This window comes from Haliotis cracherodii, unplaced genomic scaffold (assembly GCF_022045235.1).
Source record: "Haliotis cracherodii isolate W230 unplaced genomic scaffold, xgHalCrac1.p SCAF_19, whole genome shotgun sequence".
In the NCBI taxonomy this organism is placed as follows: domain Eukaryota; kingdom Metazoa; phylum Mollusca; class Gastropoda; order Lepetellida; family Haliotidae; genus Haliotis; species Haliotis cracherodii.
Genome location: NW_027266274.1, coordinates 13,160,861 through 13,186,774, shown reverse-complemented (window position 1 = coordinate 13,186,774; position 25,914 = coordinate 13,160,861). Strand labels below are relative to the sequence as shown.

The window sequence follows — 25,914 nt, the reverse complement described above, 5'->3', positions numbered from 1 at the left end:
GTTTGCATTTAATAAATACGTTTCCATACATAAAAGTTAAAAAGATTTCCTTTGTTCATATAGGAACTTTGTATGTTACAGGTCAGTGATGGGTTTCATACCAGGTGATCGGTGTTCATTGGTGAGTAAATACTTACAAATGTGACAGTGACTTTGGAAAACGTAAATCAATAAAAATCCAGCAATTACAAAACTACTAAAGCTAAATTGTAAAGTGATCTAAGATCTTCTTTTTTGTCGGTATTGTCTAACTGCACCTTCTGAACGCTGTTTGAGATTCATATTTATATTATGTGAATACTTATTTGACACAAAAAAGATGAAGGTTTATGAATCTGGAAACAGAGGAGCATTGCAAAACAGTTGTACCGTCACCGCCTGTCAAAACGGAATTGATGTTTATTTTCATCCAAGAACTCAAATTTCCAAGTGTAATCAATGAACATATTCATTTTTGTTTCAGAAAACTACAGGACTGTGGATTTGTTTCTTGATGACTTACCTGTATGGCACAGGTCAAGCAACTTCAGCAGGTAGGTGCATCTAAATGTTGCATCTGTGAAGAATGATGACTGAACAGATGTATTAATCCAAGAACGTTTAATTTGTCTATGTCGTTGATTTTGTTGGTTGTTTTATAATTTTACACGTAGTTGTTATTCTTGCAGTTTTTGTACCATATACCCAACGCGTCGTTTGTTTTGTACTTTGACTCAGTGATCTGAGATACACAAACGTGACAAAACACTTTCCGCAACCATACACAGCCAAGTAAGGATAAGAATTTATGGATAAACAACTTCTTTATTACAATTAAGAGCGAAGTTTCGGTGTAGATTCTATCACCGTTGTCAAGCACGTGACATACAGAGTGTGGTTGATAAGTATATATACAGGTACCATACATTTTTATCCTTACTTAGTACTCCAACTTCTAAATGCCTATCAAAAAAGTCATACACAACCATGTACATATGTGGATGACACATTAGGCAAATGACACAGTGACACAATGAGGTCCCATTATCAGTTGAACAACTGACTTGCCTTGACAAGTGTATGTGATGTGTGCCACCAGTGGTGCAGGAAACACTTTTTGCTATCACCTGATATAATTTCTATTTGATGGTGACCCATAGCACATGCTTATGATATGGTCGAATCATGCTTTCATTCGATATTTCTTATGAATATGGAAAGGACCTTTTGGCTCTATTTACCTGTTTTACGTTCTGTAAATGTACTTCTTCAATGCAATAAAATCACTAGTCTCGATTATTTCGTATAACTGATTCCAATGGGCATAAAACATGTCTCATGACACATATGAATGGAAACTAAACTGATGCGGATGACACATGCTCTCACTGAACCGGGGCTAGATGAACACCTGACTAGTCGTTCGTGGACTAAAACAAACATTTTGAACATTTTTTTTTCTATCCAGATAGCAAGGTGGCAGACAGGTTTAACGCAGTTCTCTATAGTATTTACCACTCAGAGGAAAGCCAAGCGTGATGCAGGTCGTAGACGTTTACCAATTTGACCAAACCCACAACGATGGGTATTGTGCTGAAAATCAAAATTCAATAACGAGGCCGAATCCGGAGTTGTAACTTTGGAGCACTGGATTTAGCCATGTCTAAGGGACCTAGCACAATGGCCCGCGCCTCGAAAGTTGAAAATGAAAATATCTTACAATGTTAAAATTATATAATTCACCTCGAGGTTGCTGACACGCCCCCACTAGCCCATAATCTTGACAAACACTGAATCCCGGTATTATTCATACAACACAGGTCTCCCAACAACTACTGAATTGTATATTCTGTACCCGACTAGTAGTAATACATAATCAGCCTGCAGGCCTAGCTGGCCGTGCTAAAAATCTCATAAAAAACAGATCTGTGTTCTCGCAAATGCAAAACATATATACCTGAGGACATCCCGTTTCGGGTCACGTCACACAAACTTTTCAATGTTTCTGCTGCGAACTGACTGCTGCTGCTGGATTTGATGTTCTTCACGATGCAGCAACATTTGAAGCAAACAAACGAGTTCGAGAATGTGTAACACTACTTGAAGTCCCTCATTTATCAGTTGAATATGGGTGATATGGTTGCCTCGAAGCCTCATATCATAGTAAGTGTTGTTGGTACTCTACAATCCAGCTAGAGCAGCCAGAATAACTGAAGTACCCACTAATGATGGTGAAATAAAAGTGTATGGGATTATATTCGCTGAACTGGTAGCCTCCTACCGCTTGGGATCACAACTTTAAAATCAAAATGGATGCTTTTGAAGAATGTGCTAAAAAATGGACCTAAAGAGAAGAGAATAACCAAGTCTTTCTTCGAAGGTTCGATGCTATGATCACTGTAGGCTTATCTCATTCAATTAGCCTGGTTACATACTTACGGAAGCATAGTAGTAGGGCCACAGTGAAAAAGATTTTCGTCTAAGTATCTCCTACGTAGGACTTATTATCTCCTACGTAGCACTTAGTATATTCTACGTAGGAGATAATACGTAGGATACACTAAGTCCTACGTAGGAGAAACTAAATCCTACGTAGGAGATACTAAGTCCTACGTAGGAGATACTTAGTCCTACGTAGGACTAACTATCTCTTCCGCAGGACTTAGATGGCCTAGAATCACTATCTCCTACGTACGACTTAGTATCTCCTTCGTACGACTTATTATTTCCTACCTAGGACTTCCTATCTCCTACGTAGGACTTCGTAGTCAGTCCTACGTAGGAGATAGTAAATCCTACGTTTGAGATAGTGATTCGAGGCCATACTCAGTCCTACGTAGGAGATAGTAAGTCCTACGTAGGAGATACCTAGACAAAAAGAAATTTCACCGTGGCCCTACTACGCTTCCGTACATACTAGATCACATTGTTTTGCTGATAGTTTTTCCACGGTTGTAATGACGCGCCTGAGGAAAACATAACTTGTGATTCAGCGGGTCAATCCAGTCAGACAAGTACTAGTAACTAAAATGTATCTTATGCCTGACCGCAAGGCGTTCTTACCTCAGTGTATTGTGTAGCTATGTGTTCATCCAACACGTAACACGACCGAAAGCGTCCTGACCTCATGATATGAGCATAACTGTTCAGGTGTAAATTATTGCATAACACATACCAGACAACTTCAGTAAATTGAGAATGTTAAAAATGCTATGTCGTAGAAAATGAATGCGTAACAAAAATACAAATGATCTATGTTATTTCACATGTATAAAATCAACGCAACAGTCGTTGTGTATTTAGTACAACTCAAGTGGAGCTGTGAGGTTAAGATGACAATCATATTGGTGATTCGTTATGTGATCACCGTCAGAAAAAGGCTTAGACCACAAATGGTTATATGTCCTGGTTTCTCTCATTGTCAGATAACTGTTCGATGACGTTTACCGCCGGTGAGGGTGAGATTACAAGTCCTGGCTACCCTGGCAACTACATCGGCAACCTCAACTGCACCTATGTCATCGTGGGCGATAGCCAGAACCACTTGATCACCATAGACCTGGTTGAGCTGGCCCTGGAAACCCATACCAGCTGCCGCATTGATTGGCTCATAATAGACGGTGGTCCCAGACTGTGCTTCCCTAAACCGTTCCATAAGATATGTAAGCATTGACTGTATCTGAAACGACATACAAAGACAGAGTGTACATGAAACACATGATCCGTTTGTGTGATCCGTGATACCTCTGCCCAATCCATGTCTGTATGATACATCTGTGTGAATCATGTGTTATCGGTCAGTGTGATCTGTCTGTGTGATATGTCTGCATGATACATATGTGTGAATCGTCTGAAAGATGCGTGAAGGTGGTCAATCAGTGTCATTCGTGAATGCCATCCGTCTGTGTAAATCGTTTGTATATTATGTGATCAGTCTGAGTGAGTAAGTGAGTTTGGTTAAACGCCGCTTTTAACAGTATTCCAGTTATATCACGGCGTGTCAGCTTAATGTGGGAGGAAAGCCCGAAGTGATGCAGGTCTCAGACGTTTACCACTTCGGTGAAACCCACGAGCACGGGTGTGGTGCTGACAAACCTAGAAACATAATTGGGGCGAACCGGGATTCGAACCCACAATCATAGGTTTCTGGCGGGCCCAAGGGACTCTGCACAGCGAATCGCGGCGCCTTAGACCACTGGGCCACCCGTGCCCCCGTGATCAGTCTGATTATAATTAATCACCCTGATGGTCTAATAGTAGAGCGTCTGCTCGAAGGGCGGAAGGTCGGGAATTCAATCTCCGGGGGCGTCCTACCAAAAGACGTTAAAATATGGTACTTGTTGTTCCTCTGCCTGGCGCTCGGAACCTTTGACTAAAACAAGGACTGGTCGGCTCGGTGTCAGTATATTGTGTCAGTTGGGTATTCATATTAACTGGGGCATGGTGGGCTAGCACTATAAAATCGGCATAAGTCCGGGCTAGAACAAGCAGCCACACACACACGCAAATGCACGTCACAATATAAGTCAAATAAACTCCATTTCATCTCACCACCCCACCTGAAGAATGTCTGGGTGATCCGTGCATGTAGTCAGTCTGTGTGACATGTCTGTATGATACATGTGTGAATCATTTCTATAATACGTCCATGTGATCATTCTGTATGATGCGTAAATGTTCTCCGAGTGATACGTGCATATGATCCGTCCCTGTGATACGTGCATGTGACCTTGTATGTGACCTCTGTGTGATCAGTCTGTGTGAAAGTTGCATGTGACCTGTCTGTTTGGTTCATCTGTGCGATATGTCTATATGATACATCCATGTGATCCGTGATTGTGATCCGCCTGTGGGATACATTAGTTTGGATCGTCAGTATGGTTCGTTTATTTGGTCCGTCTTTGTTATATGTCTGTGTGATATGTCTTTATTAGCCGGGTGTGAGTTACGTCTGTGTGACTTATTTTACTCCTGGAATGACACAAAGGAAGAAAATTAAAGGCGATTCATTTCAATTACATAAGTAAGGGACAGCGTTTACTTCTCGTTTTTTTTGCCCCAAATACACATGTTTATCCAACTTTAAGTGAGAGATTCGACTCTTTACCAACGTAATTTATGTTTGAAAAGGCGTTTACATATTCTATTGATCACACATCTACCAAAGATGATCATAACAACGTTTGTGTTTCAGATGCCTTTCGGGATAGATTCGTCATCAACTTTAGTAGTGATCGCAGAAGTGCTGAAAGAGGGTTTAAGATACGATATTCTATTGACGCAAACGGTACACTATTTCATTGCGTTAATTATGGATTCGTAATAATTATTTATCTTCTTTCCTGTTCTCCATAACAATAACAAGTATTTCATTTCCATACGTTCATGATACATTCAACCAAAAAGAACAAATAGCAGCTTGTGTGTATCTAGATTGTGTCAACCTGTCAAATGTGTATATTTGCTATGTGTAACTACTGAATATGTTGGACTTGAGAGTAGGATAATCGAAGGTTATTGAAGCAAACATGAGCTGCAATCAAAGATTTATTGTCAAAACAATTCTCTGCATTAGAGGGTGCGAAGAAAGCAAACGCCTCCCATTGCTGTGAAGGTACCGATTCAAACTCTAAAGTGAAATTTGACTCTTCGGTACCTAAAAGAGTGATATTGAACTTAACGCTTCCTGTAAAGAAGAACAAACTCACTTCGACATTCTCGATGATTCGTGTATGTTGGTGCAGGTTGTAAAAACAAATTCGACTCCACTTATATGTGAGTACAGGGTTCAGTGTTGATAGTTATGAGTCCAACTACCGGGACTGTTTGGTCGGAAGTGAAAACAGCTAAGTTGTTGAAACGTTAAACGAGGATTAAGAATTATGATATAATGGAAATATCAGATACATATTAAGTCATGAGCTCATATTTCGAACTAGAAGGAGCAGTCAAATATTTGCAGATATGTTTAAGGTTGTCAATGCTTCTACTATTTAATTGGTTTACTGTGATAAGCAATTGTGTACGGCTCCAACGATTGTCTATCATATTTGACGAGGATGGAAACATAATGAAAAAATGTTTATTATTATTATTACTTTAACTATATCTTCTCCATTGTCGATTGGTCGTATCTGACGTCAATACAGTGAATAAGTGAGGTTGTTTGTAATTTCGTTTGATTGGAGATTGTTGAGATAGAGAATGAAAGACGATTGGCATACAGTTTACTGCCATGTTGCAGACACCTGCACTTCCACCCACTTAACGACATCTGGACAGATATCGACGCCATGTTTTTCCTGCAGCTGCCCCAACAACACTTGCACGAACACCATCATAGGCAATGGGAAGTTGCAAATACTAATCCTGGACTTCGTCTCTCTCAACTTCACGACCAGCGCTAACTGTGATCTCGGATGGTTTACCATAGATGGCGGACCAAGAAAGTGTACTTCAACCCCCTTTAAAACAACATGTAAGCTGAAACACTGGTGCTGTCTGTGTGTGTTTTTCTAATGTGCTTTCTTTCTACGACTGTTGACATGAAATGACTTTTGAGACATATTTTTAAAGACATACCAAATACAAGTATCAAATTGTCATCGTTAAATACAGCGGTTTTTCTCTCTTTGCGCGGATTTAATGGATCTTAATTTGGAATCCAGTACAAAGGAGGAATTCAGGTTTTAGAGTCAAGGCAAAAGTTGACAGTGCTGAGGCATTGTCTTGCCAGATTCCTTCCTCATCACAATGGCATTGTATGTGACACAATTTGACATGTCACTTATACTAAGTGATGTATAGATCAAAGGATGTATAGCTGCATGGCTAAATGGCTTTCAAACCATTTCAAAAGAGATCCTTTCCCACTAAGACATAATTTATGTATAAGACCTCCGTGCCCAACTCTATTAAATTTGAAATGCAATTAAAATTAACTCAAACTGGTCTTGTTTCAGATGACTTTTTTGGCAGTGTAGATATTGTGACCTATGGTGGAGATCGATCTGTAGGCTCTTGTGCTGGCTTTGTTGTCAACTACGTTGTTCAAGGTAGAGTTAGTGTACTTCGTTTTAAATACATACTTCTGGTAAGAACTGAACATGATAAAGTAATGTCAGCTGAGAAATAACACAAACAGTCGATTGCAAATATGAATGACATTTTTAGAACTAATTATAGGTAGAAGAAGAGGGTTTAATTATGGTGTGCTATTGCTATGGACGCACACGGTACACTATTTCATTATTGATGGAATTTAAGGGCTGATCATTTTATTTCTAGGATTGGGGTTACAAGAATCACACCTTATTATTTTGTGAAAATTAAAACCCCACCTTCCATCTGCCTGAGTCATCAAAACAGTGTATTTCATAAGCAAAGACATAATCTTTGTCAAATAAACATGAGCATAAGAAACAGTATGCCTGTAACACGTATCTGTCAATAATCATTTCAAATAGGCCATTTCAGGATTGTCATATCATGCAAGACACTGTGTTGTATCCCTTGGATCCAGTTATTAACTCCACTTATCCTGCTGTGATATGCTTAAAACAGTTGTTGACCATGATGTGAAATACCCATAAAACATTGTTTATCCTCACTTGGAAAAAATACAGCATAAACATAATAAAAATAGTTTATTGCAAAAACATAAACTGACGAGCAAAAGGAATTGTACCAACCAACATTATTTTTTTCTTTAAAACAGAACGGGACTTATATCTCGGAAGATATTTGTATTGTCAAAAGACGTGAACTAAAAACATCAGTACAAGTATCACCGTGAATGAGAACAAAAATAGAAGGCATTGTGTCCACATTTTAGCGGATGGGGACAGTTGTTCGGTAATCATCAACCATCACGACTGAAATATACACTTGAAACCCCCATTTAATCCTCCAGAATGTCACACTTGGTGACATCACCGCGATAATACGGCACTTCAGATGGAGGATGCGTGTGTAATGTTTTCTTGGGTGATGGTGACAGGAGTTCTGTCATCTCGAGGCCTGTCTTTCTTCCACGTTGTCTGCCTGTAGCAACTTGTTAAATGTGTATATATACAATCTAAGATGTTTTCCTGCTGTATTTTACTAAATATGTTGGACTTCAAGCAAAGATAATAATAACAAGGCTACTGAAGCAAACACGAGCTGCGTTTAAAGAATTATGGCAAAACCAGTGGAAGAGAAGTTTTGTCATTTCCAAAAGATTGGTCTACAATTTGTGGAATATGGTAGCGTGGGAAGAAAGCAAACGCCTCGGCTTGCTGCGAAGGTACTAATCTAACCACTGAAGTCAAATTTGATTCCAGTTTATCTGAAAGAGTGATACTATCTTTAACGCTTCCGAGAGAGAAGACCAAAGTTACTTGTACATTCCAAATTATTCGTGAGTGTAGGTGTGTAGTTTGACTCACATGATAGATATATCTGAGTTTGCATTTTTGCTGATTTGTTTCCTGCTTTGGCTGTGGTGACTCATACATTGATCAAACCCCCAATCCAGTAAATACCTGCAAGATATCAAAGAACACCAAACTTCAGCAGCCAAAGCAGACAGGAAATCAGGCCTCTCAGACCACCAGCAAAATAAAGTTCCCCAGCCATCAAGTCAAAATCACCTCGACCAAACATCTCGACTTCACAAACAGAAATCTCTCGGAAGCTATAGAAATAACTCTGTTGATCACAATCCTTTGATCAACATAGATCAAGGGTATTAAATCCTTATAGCTTGTTCAACTGTTTCCAATCACCCTGTTTAACATTAATTCCTTACTGGTTATCGGGGGGCACGGGTGGCCCAGTCGTCTAAGGCGCCGCGATTCGCTGTGGAGAGTTGCATCCCTTGGGCACGCCAGAAACCTATGATTGTGGGTTCGAATCCCGGTTCACCCCGATTATGTTTCTAGGTTTGTCAGCACCATACCCGTGCTCGTGGGTTTCACCGAAGTGGTAAACGTCTGAGACCTGCATCACTTCGGGCTTTCCTCCCACATTAAGCTGACACGCCGCGATATAACTGGAATATTGTTAAAAGCGGCGTTAAACCCAACTCACTCACTCACTGCTGGTTATCACAGCATATCATGTATGTTTACTTCTCATTAGTTGGTTATAGTTAATGTGAACGAATCTACATCGAAAGATTTCTAAATGCAATAAAACAGAAGTTGTTATCAATAAACTTGAAAGTTTGCAACATAATTATCTTCCGTTGTGGAACGTATTTATGCATATTTATGATTGAGAGAATATCCTGCAACGATGTCACTCTTTTGATAACATATCTACTTGTACTCCCTGCTGAATGGTCCTGGTTATCCCCTTTAATCTGGCACTATTTTTTCCATCATCGATATGTTTAAAGAGAGAAAATGAGAATAAAGGTATTATATAGCAGAACATGAATATCTGAAAGAAGTACAAAGAGAATTATTACTCGATGTTTTAAATTTCGCAATTATATATTAATGCAAACAACAGATGTGTAATCAGCACAGTATTGTTGTGAGTTTGAGATGCCGATGAATTTTTGTCAAGCGTCATGTGATCAGAAATGGTTTAGACCACAAGTGGTTAAAGTTTTGTTTTCTCTTATTGACAGATGACTGTTCCACAACGTTTACCGCCAGTGTGGGTGAGATTACCAGTCCTGGCTACCCTCGCCACTACATCAACAACCTTTACTGCACGTTTGTTGTCGTTGGTGATGGGCGGACCCAGATCATCACGATAAGCCTAGTTGACCTGGACCTAAAATCAATTTACTATTGCAAATCCGACTGGCTCATTTTTAACAATGGTCCGAAACTGTGTAGCGACTCAACTTTCCAGAAGACATGTAAGCATTGAATCTATCTGAAACAACACACAAAGACAGAGTGTGCTGGCAACGCATGATCCGTTTGTGTGACCCGTCTGTGTTATCCGTCTTTGTGATGTGTCCGCGTTTATGGTCCGTCTGTGTGATCCGTCGGCGTGACCCGTATAAGGGATATCGCTACGTGATCAATCTGTGTGACCCGTCTATTTGACCAAATTGCTTCACACATCTGTGTGACCCGTGTGAGTGTTATATGGATATGTGTTTGGTCCGTATGTATCCTTGTATGTGATCCTGTTCGATCTGATCTGATATGTCTGTTTTATACGTCTCTGTTATCCGTACGTGAGTTACGTCTGCGTGATTAATTTTAGTTCTCGAATGCCACGTGTGAAAAGAAAATAAGGCGATTTGTTTCTCCATCAAAAGGGTGGGGCAGCTTTCCCTTCTCAGTGTTTCTTGTGTTCATCCAACTTATACTCTTTACCAATGCAATTTATGCTAAAAAGCGATCATCGCAACAACGCTTTTGTTTCAGATGTGTTTCGGGATAGATTCGTCATCAACTTTAGAAGTAATGAGCATAACACAGCAAGAGGGTTTAAGATGCTGTATTCTGTTGACAGCCACGCACACGGTATACTTTATCTTTGCCGTAAAATACATTATTGATTTATAGTAATCATTTATCGTCTTTTCTGTTCTCCATCACAAACAAAATTATTTCATATACATATTTGCTTTGGGACATTCAACCATTATGACAATAAATGCAGCTTATATCATACGTAGATTATGTCAACCTGTTAAATGCGCATATTTACTATATTTACTATATATGGTGTTTCCCTATTGTATTTTACTAAACTCTTTTGACCTGCATGTAAGATAAGAAGGAAAGGTTTAATGAAGAAAATTAAATCTGCAATTCGAGAATTATGGCCAAACAAATCCCCTGTTATTAAAGAGGTTTTGTCTGTCCTAATAATGGGTCTACAATTTGTTGAATCTTACAGGGTGTGAGAAAAAGAAACGGTTTTCTGTGAAGGTACCTGCCTAAACACTAAAGTCAAATTTGATTCTACTATATTTGAAAGAGTGATATTGACCTTAACACACCCGGGAAGAAGAAACTCACTCCTATATTTCATATGATTATTATTATTATTATTATTATTATTATTATTATTATCAACAGATTATTATAACACATGCAGCAAAGAGGGTTAGGGTGATCCTGGCACAGTGAGACTGGTTAGGCTCATCATCAGCTCAGGGCCCTTGCCCCCTCTACACGCAGCCCCGACAGCAAATGGGAATTCTCCCAGGAAGCGCTGCCTTGTCAAACCCAACCAGAACTTTTCGGAGAATGAGAAGACTCCCAAAACACTGAAGTCTTCGGCATTACCCAGATTGTCAGAAGGGCTGTATTCCTGATAGCAAACCTCCTAACCTCCGGGTACTCTCCTAATGTCAGTCAACAGATTGGGAGGTACCAAACCCAAGACACCGGGGACACCACAACAATGGAGAGTCAGACAACTTGGTACTTGGGATGCATTTCAAAAGCACATATTTGCCATGTTTTTTTCTGAATCTTGTCAATCACATTAGTGTCAAAAGGGACAGAAAATGATAAAAAAAAATTTCATTGGATTTATCAAAAAAAACAAGATCAGCTTTGTTGTCCTGGATACGTCTGAGCCTGTAAATGGGCCTATTCCAAAGAAGTTTGTAATGATTATTTTGCCATGACGCCCTCTACATATTCCGGGTCGTACCATGGACCTCTGTGTCAAAACCACAAGCTAGGTGAAAGCGGTAAAATGATCGAGCCACTCCATTATGTCGCTTTAGATACTGTGTTTGTGCCAAAGCTGGACATCCACTGACAATGTGTTGGACAGTCTCATTAAATCTGGATGAATGTGATGATCACACATTGACGGTTTCGAGTACGAAGTGACAGGTCCTGAGCAACAGAAAGCCTTCTGTTTCACTTTTCAGGCCAGCTGACTTCATCCAAGCGAAGGACTCTACAGTTTTTTTAATCATCATCTCCATTGTTATAGGTCGTTATTCTTAGACGTCAATACAGTGAATAACTGACATTGTCTGTAGGTTAGAGGGATTGGGGATTTTTGAGTTAGTGATGAAAGACTATTGGCATACATTTAACCCCAATGTTACAGACAACTGCACTTCCATCCACTTAAAGACATCTGGACAGATATCGACTCCATGTTACTCCTGCAACTGTACCCACAACAACTGCACCAACATCATCATAGGCAGTGAGAGGTTGAAAATACTAATCCTGGACTTCGTCTCTCTCAACTTCCCGACCAGCGCAAACTGTGATCTCGGATGGTTAACCATTGATGGCGGACCAAGGATATGCCCTTCAACCCCATTTAAAGCAACGTGTAAGCTTAAACATTGATGCTGTCTCTATGATTTTCTCACAAATAAATATAATGTGCTTTCTTTCTTCAAAGGTAATCAAATTGTTATTTGAAATGCTACTGGTTCAAACAATATGATTGTTTATGTGCATAGACATGACTGCAAATCATTAAGTACTGTATCATAAATTGGGCAGTTCACTCTGGTTTTACATTCATGTACGGTTACTAAAGTTACTCTAATGTCTTAAAAGTTGAATTTCAGAATACATGTTTAGGAGACTATTTCTTCCTTTTGCTTCTATATATAAAATATATCCCATGTTATGAATACAATAGTTATGTACACTGGTTACGTTCTTATCGTAAATATTGAAATAAAAAAGCAAAGATTATTTTCAGTTAGAATTGTGTAGTTAATGTCATTAAACACGTATATTTTTCAAATAATACCGAGATGAAAGAACTATATAATGTTTGGAGAGAGAGTGGACAGTGGTGTATGTATCACAGGTGAAATGGTAGATACATTTGTTGTCACTAAAGTTGTTATATATTTAGGCGTTGTGTTTAAGAAGCTTTTATATGTTCATCTTTATTGTCATGTAAACCAAAAGGATTCTGTTTCCCTCCGTTGCATATATCACGTCGTCAAACTTATCCATAATATGATAACTATCAATTACAAATACTGAACATAAGGTCTAAAACTTAATCTTGAGGGACTCGGCAAGTACAGATGTATTGCTGAATATCACATTATGTTGTCTTAAATTCAAACCAGTATGACACATGTTCGTATAATAATCTCCATATAAGACCTCTCTACCCAACTTTGAGAAGCAGTTAAAATTAACTCAAACTTGTCTTGTTTCAGATGCATTATATGGCAGTGTAGACATCGTGACCCATAGTGGAGGTCAATCAGCGGACTCTTGTGGTGGTTTTGTTGTTAACTACGTTGTTCAAGGTAGAGTTTGTATACTTGGTTTTATTTACATACTTCAATTGAGAACTGAACATTGAATGACAATATCAAGCTCATTGAATGGAAATTATAAGGCCTGGAATGAAGGGAATAATGTCTGGCAATTGTAATGCGTATGGACTTTAACTAATTGATAAAATAGTGTCAGTTGACTGACACACAACATGAATACTAAATGCCAAAGTAACCCTTGCTGTTATGCACAATATTTTTCGAACTGATTACTATGTCATTAGAAGAGGGTTAATGATAGGGTGTTCTATTGGCCTTACTAGTACTTATTAATGTGATTGGGGTGGGGATTTGGGTGGGGCGGGGATTTTTTCACTATCACACCTCGTTATTGTGTGTAAATAAAAACTTCCGCCTCCATCTGCTTGAAAAACGAATGAAAGCCTTAACAAGAAATATTGAGTATTTCGAAAGCAAAGCCATAATCTTTGACATGAGCATATGCCTGTAACATTTATCTTTTAATATCAGTTAAAATCTTCCATTTTAAGAGGCCATATCATGTAAGTAACTGTGTTGTATCCTTAGATCAAGTTATTAACTCCACTTGTCCTCCTGTGATATGACTAAACAGTTGATGACTATGATGTGAAGTGCCCATTAAGCATAGTCTTTTACTTGGAAAAAATGCATATACACAACAATATATATCTGCAAAAACGTACACTGACGAGCAAAAGAAATGTTTATGTTGTATTGTTTACGTCAGTCATGCTTTTTGTGTCCATCATCCATGATCTTTGTAATTGAAAAGTACATTCACTTTCCTTCAGCAGTTGTGAGTACAAACATGTCAAGTTAACTATTTTCTGTCAATTTAAAGAAAACTGCACATAGGGCTTTTGCTACAAATGGTCTTTTATTGTATAAAGCTGCTTTATTATTGTGACATTTTCATTAATTTGATTGAAAAACACCTACTTCTATTAAGTTATGAAGTAGTTCTATAGGTTTAGTTTGAAATGTGACATAACAACATCTCAGCTTTAACAAATTGTGAAAAACAATCTCAGATCATAAAAATGAAGAAATTATTACTCCTTTAAAACATTGTGGCTAAAACAATATCAGCTCAGCTATATTTTATTATGAAAAACAAAACATCTCAGATCATAATGATTAAGAAAAAGAAACATGAAGAAGAAAAAACTCACAAAAATGTACAACTTCATGGATAACATCTTCTGAAGCCTGGCTTCATTACCCGTGTGCTTCACTACCTGTGTTATTCCTTAATGTACAGTTGGCTATTTTACTTGTTATCTATTACCTGTTGTTACCACAACATATCATGCATATATGATCCCTCTCATCACTTGGTTGCTGACACTTTAGCTGGATAACTGTGTGAGAATCTACATCGAAACTTCGCTGTATGTATCGTATCCATAAAGTTGTATGTTGTCTTACTTACTCACCAACTTCTAGAATGCCGATCAAACAGTTAGTGTAGGGGTGAAGTTTGTTTTAAAAAATCGAGTATAAATATCAATTATAGCGGTGCAGGGTTCAGAATTGGTAATGTTTGGAGGCGAAAACAGTTAAGATGTTGATCAGAAAACGAGAATATCTCTTTTTGATATAATATACTCAACAACAAAAGTTCCTGTGACACCAGTATTTTAGTGTATTTTTCAAACAAGTTAAATTTGGTTTTCAGTATTGAAGTAAGTGTATGGAATCAAGTTACAGAAACGCAACTGCTACAGAAAAGCATGCATTCCATGCAAAAGTTTACTTTTATGCAAGCCCCATGCATTTCACTACCCAGGAATGGGTATAAAAACATGTGCGTTAACGGGATTCCATGTGCATTGTTTAGGATCGTGCTGACAACAACCACTCAGAAAAACAACAAAATTACACAATTTATCAACATTACGAAATGCCATGCCTGTCCGAAAATGAGTGCCTGCGAGCCATTGGTATGCTTGAAGCAGGATCAAGTAAACGTGATGTTGCAAGACAATTTAACGTCCACAGAAACACCAGTTGTTGTTTATGGCAACGTTGGTAATAGACGAATGCAGTCAGAGACCATCCTCGGAGTGGCAGGCCACGCGTAACCAATAATTGACAAGACAACTGGATTCGAACAACACACCTACGAAATCGATTCCAGCCAGTGAAGCATCCCTGGTCTTCGACGAACATCTTCACAAACTGTACGTCGCCGCCTCAGATGTGCAGGGCTTGTCGCTAAAAGACCCGCCAGACGTCCCATTTTGCCAGGAAACCACCGTCTCGCACGTCTACAGTGGTGCAGACAACGTCTACGCTCGACGGTCATGAAGTGGGGACAAGTTCTATTCACTGACGAGTTTTCACCTCAGCCACAGCGATGGACGGATTCGAGTGTACCGACGTCGAGGGGAACGTTACGTCAATCATTGTGTCATGGAAGAAGATCGGTTCGGGGGCGGCAGCGTTATGGTATGGGGTGGGATAACAGCAAGACAGAGGACCCGTTTGATACTGGTAGAGGGAAATCTCAATGGACAGCGCTACCGCGACGAGATCATCGGTCCTGTTGTTCTACCGTTTTTGCGTCGTCATGGCCAGGCATGACCTTTCAACATGACAACGCCCGTCCTCATATTGCTCGACTTGTTCAGGATTCTCTTCAACAAAACAACGTGAATGTCATCCCCTGGCCGGCTCGCTCCCATGATCTCTCATCAATCGAGCACATGTGGGATGAGATAGATCAGCGCTTTCGACGTCAACCACGTGTTCCATAGAACTTCGAAACATGCTCCAGCAGATATGGACAGATATCCCAAAGGACTTTGTGCGACGCCTGGTCCATTCCATGAGACGAAGATGTGTTGCTTGCATCGTTATTTGAAATAACAACAAAATAATCGAAATTACGAGAAAATAATTAAAACAACAGGAAAAACTCGAAATTACGAGAAAATTATTGAAATAACGATAAATTTCAATGTAGGAAAAGTACAATTATGCTACCAAAGTGGCACCGTTAGGATTTTGTAATAAACAATTGTATAAGCCCTTAATATTTCTGACACATATAACGATTAATAAACATAAAAGCTAAACATATGTAAAAGCCAATCAATCTGGTCATTTCTCAGATATACAGGTAAAAGTCGATGGAAAGTTTGCGACATAATTATCTTCCTTTATAAAATCACAGTCCTTATTTATGAATATTTATCATATCAGAGAGGACAATGTAATGATATTCGTTTTTAAAATACATCGACTACATGGCCCTGGTTTTCCCCTTCAATCTGGCACTGACTAATCCCCATTACATTGTCTATATTAACAGAGTGAGAATGAAATGCATCTCTTACACAAATATAACTGGTCTGTCTTTCATACATGTATGTCACAACTATAACTCAATGCAAACAACTCATATGTTGCTGTGAGTTCAAGATGATAATGCATTTTGGTAATACGTTATGTAATAATTCGTTATTTCTAAGACCACTAGTTGTTATAGTCCTGTTTTCTCTCATTGTCAGAAAACTGTTCGATGACGTTTACCGCCAGTGAGGGTGAGATTACCAGTCCCGGCTACCCTGGTACCACTATCAGCTACCTTTACTGCACATATGCCATCATGGGTAATGGACAGAACCAGAGCATCGCCATAGACCTAATCAAGCTGGACCTGGAAGCTACTTCCGACTGTTCCAACGACTGGCTCGTTATAGATGATGGTCTTAAACTGTGCTACCACACAACGTTCCGTAAGACATGTAAGTATTGAATCTGTCTGAAACAACAAAAAGAAAGAGAGTGTTTATGTAACAACATGTGTGACATGTCTGTGTGTTTTAAATGCGTAATCCGTATGTGTGGTCCTTCAGTGTCTTAGGTCCTTGTGATTTGTCTGACCGTTTGTGTGATACACTGTGTGAATCGTTCCTGTGACAGATGCATATGATGTGTGGAGAACGACCATGTGGTCCGGCAGGACAATACGTCTATATGATGCATCTGTGTGGTACGTCCATGTGATCCGTCTTCGTAGTGCGTCAATGTGATCCATATGTGTGATACGTCAATGTGATCCGTCTATATGATACATCTGTATCATCTGTTTATGTCATACGTATGTGTGATCCGTCTGTCTGATCATTCAGTGTGGGTAAGCGGTTTTTTTCTTCTCTGAATCTGAGTTACGTCTGTGTGATTACGTTTAGTCCTCGAATGACACGTGCGAAAAGACATCGAAGACAACTTGTTTATTGTACAAAGACGAGGGGAAGATTTCATTTCTAGTTCTTTGACTTCAAGCAAACGTCTATCCAACTTCAAGTAAGAGCCTCGACTTTTTACTAATATATTATTCTATTTATCACACAACTCCATCAACGATCATCATAGCAACTTTTTTGTTTCAGATGTCTTCCGGGATAGATTCATCATCAAGTTTAGAACTGATTACAGAAGGCCTAGTTATGGGTTTAAGATGCATTATTCTGTTGGCGTGGACGCACACGGTACACAATGTCATTACCTTAATATTGGGGCAGTATTGGGGTAGTTGCTAGATGGCTGATTTACTGTCTGATTAGATGGTTGAGGTTTTGTGCTCTTTGATTCTGGTTTGATGGGGCGGGATGTTTTACCTACGTAGGATTGTCCACAGTTGCACTAAACTACACCTTTAGGCTCTTGAGGTTTGGTTGATTGAGTACTGAGGGAAGTGGACCTGGTGTAGTAGGTGTTAATATTGGCTTGCTGTTTGAGGAGGCGGTTGCTGTTGTTTGAGGCTCTTCCTATGAATGGGAGGGTGATGCGAAAGGGCGCTGATTCGGCTTCAGGGGTCGCAGATATGGGTGTGGGATTTGACTTTGTCGTGGGGATGATTGGATAATTGTTCCTCATTCAGTCTTACTTGACAACGGTATAAGGATCTATACCAAAACGTCGCCTTTACAGTATTAAAAAAAGTTGTTATCCGTATATTGTGTCTACTTTGTCATCCGTCAACTTCTAAGTAATGCCTATCAAACAATTGAGTTGGGGATTTTTGACATAGAGAAAGAAAGACGATTAGCATAGATTTAACCCCATTATGTTTGCAGACAACTGCACTTCCATCCACTTAAAGACATCTGGACAGATATCGACGCCATGTTATTCCTGCAACTGCAGCTACAACCACTGCACCAACACCATCATGGGCAGTGGGAAGTTGCAAACACTAACCCTGGACTTCGTCGCTCTCAACTACACGACCAGCGCTAACTGTGATCTCGGATGGTTTACAATAGATGGCGGACCTAAAATATGCGCTTCAAAGCCCTTTCAAACAATCTGTAAGCTGAAACACGGATGCTGTCTGTTTGATTTTCGGACAAACTAATCTAAGTTGCTTTCTTTCCCTAACTTCAGGATGTCTGTTATATGTCTGTCTTGTTATTTGAAATGTTGGTGGTTTAAATAATATTTTATTTTAAATAACGAAAACTGGATTGGTCAATAGGTAAAATGACCATTTTAAGAAATCTCCGACGCAAGCATTTATCAGATGATGGTGAACATCTTTAGTAAGTTCTGTAAATTGATATGATGTTTACTGGATCACAAACTTGTGTATAGTATTACTTCAGAGACAATTTCACGATGTGTGAGTGCATATGTGAACAGACATGGCTGCAGATCATTTAGTATTCTTTAGAAAATGGGGTGGTTCACTCAGGTTTTACATTCCTACCCGATTTCTAAACTTACTATTAATGACAAGCAATATGGCTTAATTTCGTTTAATTTCCGAACAACATTACATAATAAAGAGAGTATAACTCCCTTGGGGTTCCATATCGAAACATTTCAAATATGTGGAATATAATAATAAGATTATTGTCAGTAAAGGATATTTACGATATACAGTTGTAAATACAATACAAAAAGTTAACATCCCGCCGTCGCATGACTTGAGTACTGCTGTGCAGTCAAACACATGTTTTTTTATGCAGATTGTGTGAGTGACAGGTGCTACCAGTTGGGCAGGACATGCTTACCCTTTTCGCAAATACCTGATTCATTCAGATAATTTTCATTGCCATTTTACCTTTTACGCTCCTTTGAATCTGTCTGACAATGGTTACTCTCTGGTTTTTAGTTTATTTGTAATGATAAAATAATCATGGAAGGCGTTGTGTTTAAGAACATTTTGTGAAATGTACACACTTAATCTCTTTGGTGATGAGCGCGTAGAAATGAATAGCCCATATCATGAAATATTATTTTTGTTTGCCACTGACCATCACTTGGCAAATTTAATCTACGAGTTTTATAGACATTGACAGAGTTTTAATTGATAATTTATTTATAAAAAGTCTAACATTGAAATTACTGTTCTCTATCCAAAAAATATAATAAATGTACATTTTTTGGCCAAATCCAGCTGTTTTAAAGTAGGGGAAAGACCCTAAAGCCGCAAAGATAAACATGCACATGTATGCAAACTAATCCTGCTACGGTATGTCGTTGCTAAATTGATTTCTTCAAAGTAGCCATAACATGGAATATGCCTTAACTACGTCCTGTTAAACACTGATTATTATTTGATGATGATAACATTATTCGAATAATTATGGTAAATTCTGACTCGATCGCTAATACACAAGAGCGGCATCACGTTTGCAAACACTGAAAGTAGTCCCCCTTGACCTTTTTCATGTATATGTTCATCATCAACTAAAAGGATTCTGTTTTCCTCAGTCTTCAAACTAACCAATTAAATGATAACTATCATGAATGCTAAAAATACCACAAATGGTCAAAAACCTTTGTGCTAAAGGACTCCCGCGAGCACAGATTTTATAAGAGATGTATACCTGTATTTTACAGTATACTGTTATAATTTTTTTAATAAACCATTTCAAAAGAGGGCCTAACTTTATCAAATTCCAGGTGCAATTAAAATCCAAAAATTTTCTTGTTTCAGATGCATTTTTTGGCAGTGTCGATATTGTGACCCATGGTGGAGATCGATCATTCGACTCCTGTGCTGGCTTTGTTGTCAACTACGTTGTTCAAGGTAATGTTTGTTTGTGTTTCACATTCATACTTCTGGTAAGAACTGAACATTGAGTAACAATATCAAGCTTAGACAAGGGAGATGATAAGGCTTCGAATGAAGTGAACAACTTCTGCACATTTTTGTGTGCATATGGACTACCACTAATGGTAAAGTAGTGTCAGTTGAATAGTGAACAACCTGAACACTAAATACCAAAGTAACTCTAGCTTTTTATGCCATAATAGTCGTACATAATGGCTAAAACAACACAGCTCTTAAGTGTGAAATAAAAATCCTCCATCAGCCTCCATCTGCTTGACAAATAATGTTCAGCCTCAATAAAATCTTATTTGAATTATGGGAACTCTGAACAATACATAGTACTTCGCGGGCATAGCATACATAGAGACACGAGCATGTGAGACTGTATGCCTTGAGACATTTATCTTTTTTAATGATCATTTCAAATCTTCTATTTCAAGAGGCCATATCATGCAAGTCACTTTTTTGTATCCTTGGGCTGTGACATGGCTGAATCAGTTGTTGACTGTGATGTGAAATGCCCATTAAATATTATTTATCCTTACATGGAAAAAAGGATAACATAAACATATATGCGAAAACATGAATCAGAACAAAAATGAAAGTATGGTGTTTATTTTGGAGGTTGGGGACAAATGCTCAGCAATCAGTCAACCATCACGATTGAAATAACCACATGAAACTCCCTATAACAATGCAGAACGGCATACGTGATGGAATCTTCTATCTCCCGTGAACATATCTCTTTGTCAGTTTACCGGCTCTTCCAGCATTGCAGTATTTGAACCTATCGATTTCAGTGTTCCAGTGTCAGTGTTATATCAATGGTGGTCTGTAAGCTCTGATATTATACTGACGCAGTCTGCTGGACACTGTCTTGGTGACAAGAGGTCTGCCATCACTAAGCCTGTCTGACTTCTGCCCTGTCTGCCTGTAACATGGCATGCACATGGCGACTGTCATTCGGCTACAGCCCAACCCCTTGCAATGTGTTGCTCCTTGTTCTCTCTTTCGTAACGTTAATATAAGCATCTTATGTATGTATGGATACTGTAGCACGTACATTATTTGGTAAATTGTTTCGGTTGGGTTTCGTTTCAACCATTTCGTAACACCATTCGTAAGACCCAACATGTCCAAAGTTTAGTTTATGCTATTTATGTCCATCATCCATGATCATAGAAATTGAAAAGTACATTCACATTCCTCCAGCAGTTGTGAGTACAAAAATGTCAAGTTGACCATTTCCCTGTCAATTTGTAGTAAACTGCACACTGGGATGTTGCTACAAATGGTCTTTTATTGTACAACACTGCTTTATCATACTGATACTTTCATTATTTTGGTTTAAAATCACCTACATCTGTAAAGTTGTTATATTTTAGTGAACAGTGAGAACAATATAACAGTCTTCCAATAGGTTTAGTTTGAAATGTGACGTAACAACATCTCAGCTTTAACAAATTATGAAAAACAATCTCAGATCATCAAAATGAAGAAATTATGACTCCTTTAAAACATTGTGGTGAAAACAATATCAGATATCTGATTGGATGCGAAGAAAGCAAATGCCTCAGCTTTCAGGGAAGATACAAACATAAACATTAAGATTTGACCATACTTTATCTGAAAGAGTGACGTTGACCTAAACTCTTCTGGTATAGAAGAACAAACTCACTTGTACATTATCGACGATTCGATCCCGTTAGTCGCCTCTTACGACAAGCATAGTCGCCTTTTACGGCAAGGATTGGTTGCTGAAGACCTATTCTACCCTGGAATCTTCACGGGTCAGCTTGGATAACAACTTCTGAAGCCTGGCTTATTTCATGTATGCTATTTGTTATTCTTACTGTACATTTGGCTTCATTTAATTATCTGTATACTACTTGTTATCTAGTACCTGTTGTTGTCAATGTTAATCTGCTGCTTATCACACCATATCATGCATATATACCTCTAATTGCTTGGTTGTTGTCACTTCAGCTGGATAACGGTGTAAGAATCTACATTGAAACGTCGCTATATGCTATAAACCAGAGGTCATTATCCATCCATAAACTAGTACATTTTTTACTTACTCACCAACTTCTAGAATGCCAATGAGCCAATGTAGGTGTAGTTTGTTTTTGAAAATCGAGTATTAATATCAATTAAAGCGTTTTGTTGTTCAGTACTGGTACTGTTTGGAAGAGAAAACAGTTAAGATGTTGTAAAGGAAACGAGAATTGCGCTTTGTGATATAATAGAAATAAAAGATGCATATGAGGCTACAAGTTCTTCTTTTGAATTGGGGACCCGTGAACATCCTGGGTAGAATAGGTCTTCAGCAACCCATGCTTGTTGTAAAAGGCAACTCACGGGATCGGGTGGTCAAGCTCGCTGACTTGTTTGACGTCATCACGTGTATCAACTGACTGGATCGATGCGCATGATATCAATCACTGGATTGTCTGGTCTAGAATCGATTATTTACATACCGCCGTCATATAGCTGGAATATTGCTGAGTGCTGCGTTAAACAACAAACAAACCAAATCTTTAAAATTGGAAGAAAAGTCAAACACATGCAAATATGTTAATGTTGGCAGTACCATTGCTATAAGATTGGTTCACTGTGATAATGAGTGAGCGAGTTAAAATTTAACGTCGCATCGGCATTATCTCAGCCATAGAGCGACGAGACCAAGTTAATATATTTACAATTTAGTCGTTGATGCAAAGTTTTGTTTTAAAACAAGTTGTAAAACATATTTGAGCATTCTATATTTAAAAACAATTCATGAAACATATTTGAGCATAACAATATTATATATACAGTTTTAAAACACGGGCTATAGGCCACCAGTAACCAAAGCTAGGCCACCTCACTGGGGATCATGGGTTTACTGTGATAAACTACGAATGTCTAATGGTGCCACGTTCGTAGTATATAATTTCTTTTTAAATAAACAAATCTCGTCATTCAATAATTTGTTTGTTTTCTCGAAATATCGAGTTTTTTCTCTTAATAACTATTGCTGAGACCATAAGTGGTTAGCGTCCTGTTTTCTCTCATTGTCAGAAAACTGTTCGATGACGTTTACCGCAAGTGAAGGGGAGATTACCAGTCCTGGCTACCCTGGCACCCCTATCAACTACCTTTACTGCACATATGTCATCATGGGTGATGGGCAAAACCGGAGCATCGCCATAGACATGGTCAAGCTGGACCTGCTAGACACTTCCAGCTGTCACTTTGACTGGATCGTAATAGACGATGGTCTTAAACTGTGCTACCACACAACATTCCGTAAGACATGTAAGCATTCAATCTATCTGAAACGACATGATCCGTTTGTGTGATATGTCTGTGATCCGTCTGTGTAATCCTTGTGTGTATGCGAAAATAAATCGAAGATTTGTTTATTTTACAAAGGCGAGGGTCAGCTTTCATTTCTAGATCTGTTTGCTTGAAGGAAACGTCTATCCAACATTGATCATGTAACTCCATCAACGATCATCATAAGAACGTTTTTATTTCAGATGTCCTCCGGGATAGATTGACCATCAAGTTTAGAACTGAATACAGCAGCCCTTCTTCAGGGTTTAAGATGCATTACTCTGTTGGCGTGGACGCACAAGGTACATTATGTCATTACGTTAATATGCATTATTGGTTAGTAATAATCATTTATCGCCTTTCCCGTTCTCTAACAATTACAAGTATTATATTTACATACTTTCAATACATTAAACCATAAACAATAACTAGCAGTTTATATTTAACTAGATTATATCAGCCTGCTAAATGTGTATATGTACAATCTACGATTTTGATTCTTGTACTTCACTAAAGCTAGTGGATGGTTACTGAAGCAAACAAGATTAATTCACTGCAGCCAAGAAACTATTAAAGAAGGTTTTTCTGTCCAGAATGATGAGTCTACAATTTGTAGAAACTGGTAGTTTGCGGAGAAAGCAAACGCCTAGGCTTCTTGTGATGGTACCAACCTAAATACAAAAGTCAAATTTGATTCTGTTATATCTGAACACATGACATTGACCTTACTTATTTATACACAATAGGATTAGACGTTTCAAATGGTGTGTAACATGTTGTAGTAAAGATATTTTACAAGCAGATATTTTCTTTGATAAGTGTTAACTTCATCTTTCACACAAGAGTGTCTGGGAACTCTGTGTCACAGCCATAAACGCTTCTGGTTGACTGGTTTTGAAAGAGTTAATGCTGAATGTTGAAGAACAAATAAAAGCGACAAAACTCTTTCCATATTCATCAGAAATCTCTGCCGAAAGCAGAGTCGATTGTATGATTCTGACAATATCATGGGTATGTGTTTATGAATCACTATCAAATAGTGATGTTACCATGTGTTCGCAAAAAGGTGAGCGTGTCCTGCCCAACCGGTGGCATCCATCACAGATAAAGGAAAGTCAATTGTTCAACTGAAAAAAACACGGAAACATGTGGTACAAACGGAATTGTTGGGCTCGGTATCGGCGGTAAATCCAGCTTCTGTGTGGTAGGAAGTGAAAACTAACTCTTGAAACCTGAAACGAGAATTAAGGGTTGTGATATCCTGGCAACATAAGACACATATTTGGTCACAAGTTCCTCTTTGGAACTGGAAAAACAATTAAATACATGCAAATATCTTAGAGGTTGTCAATACGACTGCTATTAGATTAGCTCACTATCATAATCAATTGTAGTCGGCCCTGGCGGTTGTCTAACATGAATGACGATTATGAAAGCTTAACTATATCATGTGTATTATTATTACTTCAACCATTGTTATCTTCTCCATTGCAATCGTCATTTCGTCTTTGACATTGTCTGTATTTTCGTGGGATTGTGGATTGTTGAATTTGAGAATGAAAGACGACTGACATATATCAAACTCTCCATGTTGCAGACAGCTGTACTTCAATCCTCTTACAGACATCAGGACAGATATCGACGCCATGCTACTCCTGCAACTGCACCTACAACAGCTACACCAACACCATCATAGGCAGTGGGAAGTTGCAATCACTAACCCTGGACTTCGTCTCTGTCAACTATACGACCAGCCCTAACTGTGATCTCGGGTGGTTTACAATAGATGGCGGACCTAAAATATGCACTTCAACCCCCTTTCAAACAATCTGTAAGCTGAAACACTGATGCTGTCTGTATAATTTTCTGAAAACTTAATCTATGTTGACCCCTTTCCATAACTTCAGGGGTGACTGTTGAAGCGAATCAACTCAACTGAAACTGTGACTAAAAATTTTGAGAAGCTAGTGGTTAAAACAATATTTTATTTTCAAAAACGAAAACTTGATTGGGCAATACACCCATTTATCACTTCGTCAATGGGTAAGTTTGACGAAGTGATAAAGGTTACGGTGGAAAACAATCATTTTGTTTTATATGACATTGAAGATGAACATATAAATGGCCAGGAAGGTACTACTGTCAGTGTTTGCAAACAACATGGTGCTGCTCACAAAAGCGAGAGAGTCAGAATTATTAATAACTATCATTTATGAATGCTTAAAAATACCACCAATGGTCCGAAACCGTAGCCTCCAGGGACTCTGGCGAGCACAGATTTTATAAGAAATGTATAACTGTATTTTACAGTTTACAT

The 25,914-nt window shown here is 38.5% G+C and overlaps 1 protein-coding gene across 1 annotated transcript in view; it reads left to right on the top strand.

Moving 5' to 3' along the window:
* LOC139467124 (cubilin-like) overlaps positions 1-25,914 on the top strand; it is a 188,013-nt gene that overhangs the window by 148,196 nt on the left and 13,903 nt on the right. The window contains exons 17-27 of the mRNA XM_071248843.1: positions 3,405-3,641; positions 5,174-5,266; positions 6,224-6,457; positions 6,942-7,034; positions 16,720-16,956; positions 17,605-17,703; positions 18,292-18,525; positions 20,160-20,252; positions 23,340-23,576; positions 23,801-23,899; positions 25,195-25,428. Of these exons, the coding sequence (XP_071104944.1) occupies positions 3,405-3,641; positions 5,174-5,266; positions 6,224-6,457; positions 6,942-7,034; positions 16,720-16,956; positions 17,605-17,703; positions 18,292-18,525; positions 20,160-20,252; positions 23,340-23,576; positions 23,801-23,899; positions 25,195-25,428 (1,890 nt within the window). The remainder of the gene's footprint in view (positions 1-3,404; positions 3,642-5,173; positions 5,267-6,223; positions 6,458-6,941; positions 7,035-16,719; positions 16,957-17,604; positions 17,704-18,291; positions 18,526-20,159; positions 20,253-23,339; positions 23,577-23,800; positions 23,900-25,194; positions 25,429-25,914) is intronic.